Source organism: Brachypodium distachyon, chromosome 3 (assembly GCF_000005505.3).
Source record: "Brachypodium distachyon strain Bd21 chromosome 3, Brachypodium_distachyon_v3.0, whole genome shotgun sequence".
Taxonomy (NCBI): Eukaryota; Viridiplantae; Streptophyta; class Magnoliopsida; order Poales; family Poaceae; genus Brachypodium; species Brachypodium distachyon.
In genome coordinates this window covers 56,315,445-56,328,797 of record NC_016133.3, presented here as the reverse complement: position 1 = coordinate 56,328,797, position 13,353 = coordinate 56,315,445, and the positions used below count along the sequence as shown (strand labels likewise).

The following is a 13,353-nucleotide window of genomic DNA, read 5'->3' as shown; positions in this document are numbered from 1 at the left end:
GGTTTCAACGCTCAAAGAGTCAGGATCTGAATTTGACACTAGATACTTTATGAACAAAGCTAGTGGAAGACGGAGGAAGAATAAAAAATTTCAGTTAATGGATCAAGAGAAGGTGATCACTGGAGATCATGAACTTTTTGTCCATGCCACTGAATATTATAAGAACCTTTTTGGTCCTTCTAATAGATCGGACATCAGGACTGTGTTTGACTTCCCTAGGATCTTAACTGAGGAAGAAAACCAGTTTCTTACCAGGGATTTTTCTATGGACGAAATCAAAACTGTTGTGGCGTATCTAGGCCATAACAAAGCACCCTGCCCTGATGGTTTCCCTGGGGAATTCTATCAATTTTTGTGGGATACTATTAAGTTTTCTCTGAAAAGATTGTTTGATGACTTCTCCAAAGGAAGACTTGAAGTGGGCAAACTTAACTATGGGACAATCACTCTTCTGCCGAAGGGCGAAGATGCTGATCGGTTGCAACGTTTTCGGCCGGTGTGTCTCATGAATGATAGTTTGAAAATTCTGACAAAAGGGGTGAATTTCAGATTGGGTGAGGTGGCCGAAGAGATCATTGATAGAACTCAGACTGCCTTTATGAAAAATAGATTCATAATGGAGGAGTGCTGATTATGCATGAAGTTTTACACAAAGTGAATAGGAAAAAATTATCTGGTGTGCTTTTCAAAATAGACTTTGAAAAAGCATATGATAATGTTAATTGGGCCTTTTTATATAATGTTTTACTGAAAAAAGGCTTCTCCAATAAATGGAATGATTGGATTTTCAGCATAATCACAAGTGGGAAGGTGAACATTAAGATGAATGACTGCTTGGGCCCTTCTTTTAGCACACAAAGGGGGGTTAGACAAGGAGATCCTCTATCTCCTTTGTTGTTTAACATTGCTGTGGATGCCCTTAGTGTAATGATCAAAAAAGCTCAAGCCTTGGGTTTGCTAAGAGGCTTGGTACCACACTTGAAGGAGAATGGTATTGCCATTCAAAAAAGCTCAAACCTTGGGTTTGCTAAGAGGCTTGGTACCACACTTGAAGGAGAATGGCATTGCCATTCTCCAATATGCTGACGACACAATTTTCCTTCTAGAAGAAGGTGATGAAAATACTAGAAACTTAAAATTCATACTTTGTTTGTTTGAACAAATGTCTGGGCTGAAGATTAATTTTCTTAAGAGTGAAGTTTTTTGTCTAGGTGGGGGGGGGGGGGGGGCTGAACAGCATGCCGACATGTACGGGGAAATTTTCACTTCTCAACTTGGTGCCCTCCCAATGAAGTATCTTGGCATTCCTATTGACAAGAATAAGCTTCTTAATAAACACTGGAAATTTGTAGAGGACAAAATGGAGAAGAGACTGTGTGGATGGCAAGGAAAGGCTTTGTCTATTGGTGATCGGGCTACCCTTCTAAATTCCTGTCTTACCTCCATACATTTCTATATGCTGTCTTTTTATAGGTTGCCTAAAGGTGTAGGAAAAAGAATGGATTATTTTAGGGCTAGGCTACTTTGGCAAGAAGACCAAGGGACTAGGAAATATCACCTAGTTAATTGGCCTTCAGTTTGCACGCCTAAAAACTTGGAGGACTGGGGGTGCTAGATCTGGACATGATGAATGTCAGCCTTTTATGTAAATGGTTGTGGAAACTAGAGAACACAGAGGGAAAGTGGCAGGATTTATTGAGGAGGAAATACCTCACAAAGCAAACTTTAGCTCAGGCTGAAGTTGATAAGGGGGTTTCTCAGTTTTGGTCTGGTTTGATGAAAGTCAAACAATTCTTCTATGATAGATGTAGGAGAATTGTGGGTTCTGGACAGCAAACCAGGTTCTGGGAAGATTTATGGTATGGTGACACTACTCTAGCTGAGAAATTTCTCAGACTTTTCAATTTAACCTTCAATAAAAACATTATTGTTGCACAGGTTGTTCAGTCTGGGGGGAGAGGCCTCAATTTCAGACGTTGTCTTAGGGGGGATTTGGCCGTGGCTTGGAATGAATTGGTGGATGTTATAACATCCATGACGCTAACTGAAGAGAGGGATACAGTGAAATGGATGGACAATCCCAAGGGATTTACTGTTAAGTCCTTGTATAATTCCCTCCAAACTAGGCCTCCGAGGAAGATATACAAGGTTTTGTGGAAAACGAGATTACCAGCTAAGATTAAAATCTTTCTTTGGCTGGTGGTGTGGGGAAGGATTTTAACTAAAGATAATTTACTGAAAAAAGGATGGACCGGAGAACGTCACTGCATGTTTTGTGCGGCTGACGAATCTATCAATCACATTTTTTTTAGATGCCCGGTAGCCAGATTTGTTTGGAGTACTTTGCAGGTGACTTTTGATACTGGCCCAGCCCCTGAATCACTGGGACAAGTGAACTCTTGGATATGTCGTTTCCATGGTGTGGACTTTACGACAGCCAAAGTGATATTGGCTGCTCTGTTCTGGACTCTATGGAAGACAAGGAATAGAGCTTGTTTCGACTATGTCTTACCTTTTGATCCAGTTGGTGTTGTTTTCCATATTTGTTACTGGATTGAGTTCTGGAGTGCTTTGTAGAAACCAAGGGCGCAAAGGGATCTTCAGCAAGGGGCTAGGCGGCTACGGCAGGTCGCAGGGGAAATCTTCAATCGCTCGCGAGGATGGGCGCCAGTGGTCAGGAGGATTGCAACCTGAAGCCTGCCGCAACGCAGTAACAACTAGCTCACATTTGCTGTCGTCCTATCGTGCCTACCTTTCTCTCTTGATACTTGAGGCTGGGTTCCTGATGTTTGGTGATCGTCAGGTTGAACACTGAAATCTACACTCCTGTGTTGTGGATTGCAGGCTGAATAGTCAGTTTCTGTTGAAACCGTCTGAAAGCATGGTTGATCGTTTTCTGTTTTGTCTTTACTTTTGTTGCCGATTGGCAGAACCTATTTGTAGCTTAACTATGGTTTCATTAATGAAACTGGGGGAGTTCTCCTTTGATAAAAAAAGAGAGGAAGAAGCATCGGCAGCAAGCCAGCAACCATGGCAATGTTCTCTCCCTCCTCCACGACCGCCAGGGAGCATCGGCCTCGTTCGTGTAGGCAGTGTTGCCCAGCTGTTTGATTCGTGCGCTACATGAACGACAACTTATGACCTAAATCCAATGATACAAAAATTATACTAGCACTACATTCATATTCGAAAATATTCTAATGGAAATAAATTTTAGGATGGGGCTATTTCGTCTGATTTTTAAACAAAAGACCTTAATATCAATCGACGTATTATGACCGTTAAATTAGGATCTAAAGGTCAACCCCATACTCACATCTCTCATTGTGCTATCATTGGATTAAAAGATCCGCTGGTCAAGCACGCCGACTGATCTCTAACTAAAAATCAGACGACTTCTCAGCAACAAAACCACAAAATTTGTAACATATAATCCATGTATTATTGGTGTAACTAATGGTCAAAGTCAAAATTTAATTAATCCATGCACTACAATATTCTCGTTTATTTTTACGATTTTGCTATATCTAATGACTTTTAGTTAGGCATAGTTCGATTGTTCAGCCGTCGGATATGCCTTTATGATTTAAGATCTGAGTCAACGATGGAGAGTGGAGTATATGGATGGTGTTCAGATATTGATCCAACATGTTAATACTCTCGATAGAGATTTTAGCTTTTTATTTAAAAATCTGCCCCTTGAGATATAACCGCACCCTTACTTTTAAATTGTAGCCGAGAACGACTCTATCTTGTTATAGTTAGACCAGTTTTACGGTACCCGTATACTACTTGCAAGGAAGGAGCAGTACATAAATCTCCACCGTTCATTTGTTGAGGGCAGGAAAGACATTTTCCATTTAAAAAGTTGATAGTAAATTCTTTTTCCTTTTTGCAGATCGTGAATTCGTGATGGGCTTCAGGCTTCAGCCCATTTGGGGTGACCGATCCCCTATGCACTGGTCGACCTGGCCGCCAGCGCAGCGGTCGTTGAAACTCGCCGGCCAGCATCTTGCCGGCCAGCGAACCCAGCATTCATGCACCTCGACGGCGAACACCTTGCCAGCGGCCCCAGCACCCGTGGACCTTGACGGCACGCCCCCTCTTCCCGAGCCCTCGTCAATCTCTCCGGCAATCCGGCCAGCGGGGCACCGCTGGCTGGATTCATCACCGGCCTCATCGGGAAGCCCTTGCCGGAGTTGCCTCCGGCCATCTCCCTCACAGCCGTCGCAGGAAAACATAATGAGACGACAACTCAGTAGGTTTCGGGCCTGGCCCGTTCGGCCCGTGCGGAGATGGGCTGGTGTCCCAAAACTACCCTCGGTACTGCTTTACCCGACGCAGCGGTGCACATATACCATTCGGTTGGTTCAGGAAGTATACCGCGACATCGCCGTTGGATCGTGGAGAATGGACGGCTTGTACTCAATCCAGGGTATCATAGAACAGCTATATAGTTAACGAAAAGAGTTATATCTTAAAATTGTGTGTGCGTCATTCTACGTGAGAAGAGAAGAACAAAAGATATGCCATCGCATCCGTATCTAGGAAAAATTTCTGATGAAACTTATGTTTCACCGGTCAAACACGATTTGGAATACGCGTGTGACTTTCTAAACTGAAAAGATGAGAGTGTCTAGAATTGGACCCGAACAAGACAACAAGGCTAGAGAGGCTCGGCCCCTCCTTGACGACAACAGCCGATCCACTCGAGCAGGCCCCACCGAGGGGAGCATCTCTAGAATCTCCACGCGCTGTTCCAAATCCACAATCCTAGTAATATCGTCAGCTGGGAGCTGGCGCGACTGTCCTGCATGCGCACGGGTCGCCCGCGCCAGGTTGGATCCACCATGGGCCATGGCATTTGGCGGGCGTGCTGCATGCACGTCCACGTCCGACGCGCCATGTCAGACCCTGGTCAACGCGCCTCCCCGCGCGACGGCCACCGTATATAAAGCAGCCCGATCGATCCGAGCGAGTAACAACAAACAAGACTGTCTTCCATCATCTCTCGTTCAATTCCTTTCAACAAGTAGTAAACCGCAAGCTCATAAGCCAGCAGCACCCTTGGCGCGCGTTCCTTTCAACAGCGACACGCACGCATCATTAGATCAGAGCTTGATTTCCAGTGTTCTTTAGCGCCATGTCGTCGACTTCGGCGGCGGAGGTTGTGGCCGAGGGCGGGGGGAGGAAGTACAAGGGGGTGCGGCGGCGGAAGTGGGGGAAATGGGTGTCGGAGATCCGCCTGCCCAACAGCCGGGAGCGCGTGTGGCTGGGCTCCTACGACGCGCCCGAGCAGGCCGCACGCGCCTTCGACGCCGCCTTCGTCTGCATCCGCGGCGCCCACGCCGCCGGCGCCGACCTCAACTTCCCCGATTTTCCACCTCCTGTGCCGCCTCGCCACTTCGCCGCACCCGCCGTCGTCGATCCGCAGGAGGTGCAGGCGGCCGCGCTCTCCCACGCCAACCGCGCCTCCGCCGCCGCGCTTTTCATGGATTCCTCGCCGGCGGCGACGGAGACACCGCCGCCGGCCGCCGCGGCCATGGACGAAGACGACGTGCCTGGCGGTTGTCAGGGTGTGGGGCCGCCGGAGGACGGGAGCATGGACTGGCGCCCGGCCATGCCGCCACTCTTCTCGCCGACGGGCTGCTGGCCTGGCGGCGGCAGCAATGCGTACGACTTCTTGCTGCAGGTTCCGCCGCCATTATTTGGCGACGAGGACGTCATGGATCAGGAGGAGGAGGAGAGCGGCCATGGCGCGGATGCTTCTCTCTGGAGCTTTGACCCCAGATCGGACTCATACTTCAGATACTGAGATCGAGCTAGAGCTAGCACAGTCTAATTAAGATGCTACTACTGTTAACACGGGAAATATTGACCCCAAATTAAGCTTGTATGCATAAGAGCTGCACGTACTTTCAGCCGCATGCATTGCTACGGTTATTTTAATTACCGTCTACTGCATTGCTACGAGTACATATTTACATACTTCGGTTGCATTGCTAGGTTTTGAGTTTTGACACGGTTCGCAGCCGTATTTTGTCTTGTCCGTGTGTCTCGCAAGATGCACATATATTTTCACTGGAATTGTAAGCTGAGTTAGTTTCCCTTAAAATATGATCATGTGCATACCACAACTCTTGCATGCGCTGAATTGTATCAATCCATCGTCCAAGAGATCCGTCTGTCGTCAGCGAGTGTTGCTCCGGTTACAGAAATTAAAAAACTGCTGGAGAAAAAGAGAAACTAGATGTATACCAGCTAGCTAGCCCAACATACGTACGCATTGGTCAACAACTTGCAATAATGCAATGTGCACATGAACGCGTCATTTTCAAGCATGTGCCAAATTGCAAGGTCCGAGTATATAATCCACTCTGTGTTGGATGACTCCAAATGTCTATTCTGGGATGGATTTCTTGTCTTGCAATGGTTCAACTGAAAGCTGAAAAGGAAACGCGCACTAGGCACTAGCTATACTGCATAGTACTGTACTATGTATCTCTTTGGCCTATCTTCTTTGGATGCCGTAGCAAACAAAGTTTTCAGGGCCTCACTGAGAAATTGAGGACTGACCATGATTCTGCCTAGTGCCTATGAAGCACTAGCTAATATGTGACCGCATGATGGAAATATACTAGAATGATCTTGGGTCTATATGAACCAATTTTAAAAAGCAATAAAAAACTTTTTTAAAGCAACAAAAATCATGCATGGTAGAGATAGATATAAACTTAAACTTGTAAATTTCCATTAAAGAACAGAGTATGAGCACTTGCCAGTTGACGTTTAATGGATCTTGTAGCAAAGGACACATGCACGCGTACCGCAAGTTGACGTTTCTCTTTCTCTACTCTCTCTCAGAAAAAGAGTTGAATCTTCTTGTACTGTATTTTTGTCCTTTGGCTGTCGACCGGACGGGTGCGCTTTCCTTTGCACTTGTGTGACACTGCCGTCTATTAACCACGTGAGTGGCGTGCGTCTAAAGGCCTCTTCCTCTGGGACCTCTGGGTGGGGGGACTTCTCCAGATATGGTAATTACCTGATTAACAATAAGACAGACTACTCAGTTTAATATGAATAGTAAAGGTCATCAGCTTATGAAGCAGTAAGATAACAGTATGAATTGCCCAAAATATGCGACCCACATGAATTTTGTTTCAAGATATATACACCTATCGCGACTCACTGATTGGTGGGCCTGGGAGGCTGGGAGTAGTGGAGCACCCATGTCAGCTAGACATGGAGTAGCATATCATAAACATGAAAAAATATGGCATGTCCTAAAGTCCATGAATTATTAGTTCTGATATAATCCAAACAAACCCATAATGATGATAGGAGGTCACTATCGGAGAATGTTCTTGGCTGATCCATGACAGCTGATAAACAGTGCTTAACATGTGGGAACTAGGCACATTCTTTTGGGGTTCCTCCCTATATTAATTCATGGAAGTACATTGTTTTCTCCTGAAGTTCTGAGTGTGACACTTAGTTAACACGCAGGAGCAGAAACAATGATAAAGCTCAGACAGCCACGTGTTCGGATCGGCTAGCTAGATATATATTCGATCCCCCTACCTGGACCACGAGCACACATGCATGCATGCGTAAGAACCAACCCCCAAAATAAACTTCTCTTCTGCCTCTACAAACAATGCTAAATCGTGCCCTTGTGTTAATTGCTAACAATGTGATGCCTAGGCCTATCATCACGGAATCAAGATGAAGGCACTGAAAATCATGGGTTGGTTCATGGTTGCATTTCCAAGTCAACTAGTACGTCCGTTCAGAAATAAACAATGTTCTAGAAAGCGTAGAGTGAAACTAGTCTAACTTTGACTACTGTATATAAAAAAAATGTTTAGACTTGTAAGGTGAAAATGGTACCACTAGATATCCCATGGGTTCTTCTTCTTTTTGACTGATATATTCAGATAAAAAATGTAAAGGTCAAAGTGAACTGTGAGATTACACCACAAGGCCAAAACAGCTAAATATAGTACGAAATTAAGCGACTCCACAAAATACAGATATTTAAGTTCCATGGTTTATAGTTTGCAGAACAATCTTTATAATGAAGCACTACTACTTAAACTATGACTGTAACTAATGGAGTAACTGTTGTTTCTGTCGAAAACAACATTAATAGATGTACTTACTTTCAATTTCCAAGCATCCAGTAGCAATTGATTCAGAGACAAGCCAATAGGCTGCACAGTAAACAGTAACAGTGCAATGATCATCATGACAAGTTGACAACAAAACAGGAAATAAGAGCACATGCTTGTAAACGTGATGTGGTTGTTGATGTGTGGCATCCAACAACAGCGATAGCCATGGAGGATCTTATCTGTTCTTGGGAAAAGATCAGCAATCCCCACCTATCTGAATGGCTGACTGAAAGTTACTGCCTACAGAATGCCTACAATCTCTCAGAACCACAGAAACCCATGATATCTCGCATGAATGATGTTCTCTTTTGTGAAATTGATAAAGACGTGTACATGCGGAGATCAGTTTTTTCTTCAAGAAATCAGAACAAATTGGGAACAACGGAATGGTTAGAAACAGATGATAGAATGAGTCAATCCCTGATATCTCGCTCTGGACGCTTCCTCTTTTGTGAAACCAATAAAGATGTCTACTAGTGGAGATCAGTTTTGTTTTCTTTTGCCGAGAAGTCAAACAAATTGTAAACAACAGAATGGTTAGAAACAGATGATATAATGAGTGGATCACCTGGGTGAGAGAGTGACAGAGATTACTTCCATGGATCAAAGCTCTGACCTCTTCTTGATCACGGGTTTCACAATTGAATGGTTAGAAACAGATGGCATAATGAGTGAATCACCTGGGTGAGAGGGCGAGTGGAATTGCCTCCTTGGATCAACCTCTGTCCAGTTCTGCTTTAAGATTGACGGGCTCTTATTCGTCACGTCTCTCACTTTACCTGACATTCATCATATCCTTTTTCAAGTTACCTTGCAGCTCCGACTGCCAAAGTTGGAAGATAGATTTATGAAATGACTGTCAAGGTACTAACAATCAGCATTTGAAATGTAATTTGTGAACAATTATACCTCATTCATCATTCTCCTCCGAGTATGAGGAAGATGAAAGTGAAACAGGAGGAGTGCTCAAAATATCTGCTATAGAAAAATCATGCACTGCATTGGCATCGCAAGATGAATATACAGTGACATTAGTAAAGAAATTTAAAGGCTTGGAAAACCCTTCAAGAGTTTGCAGTTGATGCTGTGAGGGTGAACTGGAATTTATCTGAGAAGTCTAAGTTTAGCACAACAGAGACCTGAAACTTAGTGAAGCACAAAATGCTGACATGATGTCCACATCGTTGGTGAGTGAGATACAAATAAGCCAATGTATGAAAAACCTACGAAAAGGAGAATCTCCTCTGTATTTACAGTTCTAGATCATAAATTCAGAGATTAAAAAGAGCAAAACATGAATGCCTAGTTTACAGTACTCAAAACCTATTAGTGCTGTGATATATTGTACGTATCTCATATATCATAATCAACTTCAGTGCTGTTCAGAATTGCCGCACGCTTCACAAGCTGCCATTGCTCATCGTAGACGTCCAAATTCTCACATGGTTTCGGAAACACTGATCCTATTACACGCCCCTCGATATAGGAGCATTGGAAAATATGCTTCTTCTTGTAGCTGATGCCTACTGACATGTCCTGAAAGGTGACATCCTTGATGGGAATAATATTGCTGCCATGAGCGCGGACAGGAACACGCACACCCCACCCATGTATTTCTTTGAATGATATGCCCGTGATGTCTGGGAAGGCATTCCTGTCATACCCATCATCAGCGTGCTCGTTGTAGTCAACCTTTATCACAATTCCAGCACGGACATTGTCAAAGGTTATGTTGCGGTACGAGATGTTGCGGATGTAGCCCCCTCGTCCTGTGGCAGTTTTTATTCTCACACCTCGCCTTGAATCCCAGATGCGTACATTCTCCACCGTAACATTTGCAACTCCCCCAGACATCTCACTGCCGATTGAGATTCCAGCACTGCACATGTGCAAGACAAATAGTGTAAGGCTCGCATTAATACTCCACATACTATGTAAAAGAATGTGAAAGCTCATCCTGGTCAAAACCTTTTCCTCGTACTGCTTTCTCTTGAGCCTACTGGACTTGAAAGAAAAATTGATGCAAACAAATAGTGTTGACAAAACAATGTATACCTCACTAAAGAACGGACTGCCACATTGCGTATTAAAATGTTAGAAGATGGACGTCCATATGCAATCCCATACTGATCCCATCCACTCTTTACAGCTATTGCATCATCGCCAACAGATATGTAGCAATTCTCAATTAGGACATCCTGACAAGAATCTGCATAATGCAAATAACTATATGTCAACATGAAGATATCAAAAACGCTTTCGGGTCAGCAACACTTCTCATTAACTTCAGAGCTAATCCAACATGGTATACATCATTGAGAGCTAATCCAACATGCCATTATGTTGGTGTTTGATGTAACATAACACCCAAATGTTGGAGAAAAACACAGGATGTACTGGAAGCCATTAAACACAAGTGCAGGATGAATACCTGGATCTATGCCATCTGTGTTTGGAGCACCAGAAACAGGAGCTAAGATTGTGACATTAGAAACAGTTACATTCGTGCAATCATATGGGTGGAAGTGCCAGAAAGGTGAATTCCGCAATGTTATGTTCGTAACAATAATGTCACTGGACCACATCAGTTGCACAAGTGGAGGTCTTGTATTCTTCAGCATTCTTCTGCGATGCTTCAACCACCAAACTTCACCCTGGCCATTTATGCTACCATTGTATCCTATGTAGAAGAGTGAAAAGACGGAAGGTCGTGAAACTTAAATATCATCCAACGAGGCAGTTATAGAAAAATAACATCAGTATTATGTTACTAATAATTTAGTACAGAATGGAGAACCATGCTGAAACCACCAAAAGGCAGGTGTTGCTGTTTCAATTAACTCACCTATTTATTATGTATGCATTCAAAGATCAGTAAATATACAATTCAAGCTGTAGATAGAATGTTCTAATTTTAACAAATGAGTGGGATTTCCAATATGCATACAGAGATCAAGTACATTCAGACTGGGGGATCCAAACTGGTCTAGCAATTACTCTATGTTATTCAAACAGTCAGGCATGCTGGTGCTGGGTTAATATCACTAGATTGCTTAATATGCACTTCTGTTACTGACATTGCCTCATAGTTAATCAACAAATCTATGACAAAGTGCTCTATACTACACAGCCTGATAAGCTGATATTGATAGCTTATTCTGATAAAAAGGTGAACCTGTAATTACTACATCTTTCAAATTCTGTCCATGAATTAGACTCCCATAGCGAGGTCCTTTGCGCTCCCTTCCATATCCATAAGATGGTAGTGCTGGCATCAGTGTCCAATACTTCTCATCCTGTCCAGAAAAATATCAGAACCCTCGATTATCTGAAATCTGTGCACGGTACCATGCTAGAGTCAGAGATAAACACAGCTAACTGATATCAGCAATGTTTCGCCAAGCCAAATAAAAAAAAACACTACTCCCTCCGGCTCGGAGGGAGTACCAAAGTTGGAATTAAAAAGATAAGTAATAACTAGTTTGTGCAATCACCCACCCTTCTCCAAAATGGAAAAAGAAGCTCAACGCACTAAAATCACTTCAGTCTTTGGTCCCAGCAATGCATCAGGCAACAACAATTCTAATTTCTTATGCTTTGATCATTGACCTCTTTATTCATCGAGCCAACAAGCCGAAGCAATTTTATTCAACTAGTACTAGTATACAGAAAAGGAGCAAGTTATACAGAATGTTAGGCACCCAAGATGCACTCCACTATTGAAAATATGACGTCCACTCCAAATCGACCCATCACTGCAGTTATACAGAAAGGAGCAGGTTATCTCACCGTAATGCCAAGGATTTCTGCGCCCTCGGCAAGGAACAGCGTCATGTGGCTGGTGAGGTTGAAGGGCGCCGTGAGCCACCGGCCGGGAGGCACATTGAGCTGCCCTCCGCCACGGTCCGCGAGCGCCGCGATGGCCTCCACGGCGCGCTCGAACGCCTGGGTGTTCAGCGTCCGCCCGTCCCCAACGCCGCCAAAGTCCGTCAGGTTGTACGCCCCCGGGCGCAGCCGCGGCGGCGGGCGCCACGACGCCGAGCGGAGACCGAGGCCAGCGCCGCCTCGGACCAACACCGAGGTGCTCTGCCACAGGAACACGAGCGTGAAGCCAGCGACCCAGACGGCGGCGAGCAGGGTCTTGTTGGCCGCGAGGAAGGCGGCCACGCCCCGCCGCTGGCCGTGGAGGAGGTGGAGCCGGCTCCACCTCCCGCCTGATGTCTCCACCATGAGGCGGGAGGAGATCTCCCGATCTAGGGCACGGGCGCGTGTCAGGCGGAGTTGCGGGACGCGGCGAGCGCTGATTCCGCGGAGGCGGGGCGCAGGCGAGGGCCGAGACAGGGTGGGGGCCTCGCCATGGGATGGAGGGGAAGGGTTGGTGCTTCTCTGCTTGGGGTTTATAGGAGGGAATTTTAGAGCCGTTTGAGTGAAGTGGAAGCGAGGAACAGTTCGCGTGTTCTGTTCCTGATCGCGGGCGCTGTCGAGTGGAAGAAGACGGTGAGAATTACTTCTCTCCCGATGTGGGGTTTGTATACCGTCGGATGCGGATCGGGCGGTTCCTGCTTGTTGCCGTCGTTCATTGATCGTGACATGTGTTTCTGTGTAATGTTTTTTTTTTGTGAGAAGTGTTTCTGTGTAATGTGGGAGTTCTCTTTCGTTAATCACAAACATCAGTGGTTCGTTGGTTGATTGTGTCCGTAGATGATGGAGATGCACCCATCTTGTTACCATGATTTCAGGGAGTAGTTTGCAGCCTGCCAACTGCCAAGACAAACCAACCAGCCCAGGCGAGCAGTCGAGGGAAGATCATAGGGCCAGCAACACTCAGATCGTGAATCAGACGATGGACGCGATGGGTGGCTTGGGAGAGACTGGAGAGTGGAGATGGCTGCATTCTTTTTTTCTTTTCTGAGAACTTATGTGGATTTGTATGGTAGTAGTACATTCATTCCGTCCTCTCAAACAACCACAAGAAGATCGAGTTCATATGTCAAGTGAAGATAGATTTAGTTTACGGTCGATGAACTGTGCTTTACATTCCGATTAGACAAGACATGCGCACTCCCATCTTCCTTTTGTTCAAAGGGTGTATTGCTGTCTGCTGTTGGCTAGACTGCTCTCCCTTACCAAAACCATTCGATCTTGTCAGTCAGGAGTCGGTGCAATTTAGGCATGAGGC

The 13,353-nt window shown here is 45.1% G+C and overlaps 2 protein-coding genes across 4 annotated transcripts; one reads left to right on the top strand and one right to left on the bottom strand.

Annotated features, from left to right (window-relative positions):
- The first annotated feature begins 4,582 nt into the window (after window positions 1-4,582).
- On the top strand, window positions 4,583-6,137 carry LOC104583860 (ethylene-responsive transcription factor ERF038). Its single transcript, XM_010237719.3, has one exon. It carries the CDS (start codon window positions 5,144-5,146, stop codon window positions 5,813-5,815), a length of 672 nt encoding a protein of 223 aa, XP_010236021.1. The 5' UTR covers window positions 4,583-5,143; the 3' UTR covers window positions 5,816-6,137.
- Window positions 6,138-6,729: 592 nt separating this feature from the next.
- LOC100835947 (probable polygalacturonase) lies at window positions 6,730-12,639 on the bottom strand. 3 transcript variants are annotated; one of them, XM_024461071.1, is made up of 8 exons: window positions 11,964-12,639; window positions 11,350-11,470; window positions 10,606-10,854; window positions 10,230-10,383; window positions 9,084-10,053; window positions 8,855-8,997; window positions 8,163-8,213; window positions 6,730-7,042 (listed from the first exon to the last, which is right to left on the bottom strand). In XM_024461071.1, the coding sequence occupies exons 1-5, from the start codon at window positions 12,402-12,404 to the stop codon at window positions 9,528-9,530; spliced, it is 1,491 nt and encodes a 496-aa protein (XP_024316839.1). In that variant the 5' UTR covers window positions 12,405-12,639; the 3' UTR covers window positions 6,730-7,042; window positions 8,163-8,213; window positions 8,855-8,997; window positions 9,084-9,527. The 3 variants fall into 3 exon arrangements, with proteins under 3 accessions (XP_024316839.1, XP_024316840.1, XP_003570492.1); XM_024461072.1 differs by having other exon boundaries at window positions 8,163-8,997; window positions 9,084-9,170; window positions 9,314-10,053; XM_003570444.4 differs by having other exon boundaries at window positions 8,163-8,997.
- Window positions 12,640-13,353: the final 714 nt, after the last annotated feature.

Coding starts and splice junctions, on each gene's coding strand:
- LOC100835947 (XM_003570444.4), bottom strand. CDS start 12,404: ATGGTGGAGACATCAGGCGGGAGGTGGAGCCGGCTCCACCTCCTCCAC. Junction 10,855..11,349: donor GAAAGATGTAGTAATTACAG/GTTCACCTTTTT, acceptor TCTTCTACATAG/GATACAATGGTAGCATAAAT. Junction 10,384..10,605: donor CACAGATGGCATAGATCCAG/GTATTCATCCTG, acceptor TGCATTATGCAG/ATTCTTGTCAGGATGTCCTA.
- LOC104583860 (XM_010237719.3), top strand. CDS start 5,144: ATGTCGTCGACTTCGGCGGCGGAGGTTGTGGCCGAGGGCGGGGGGAGG.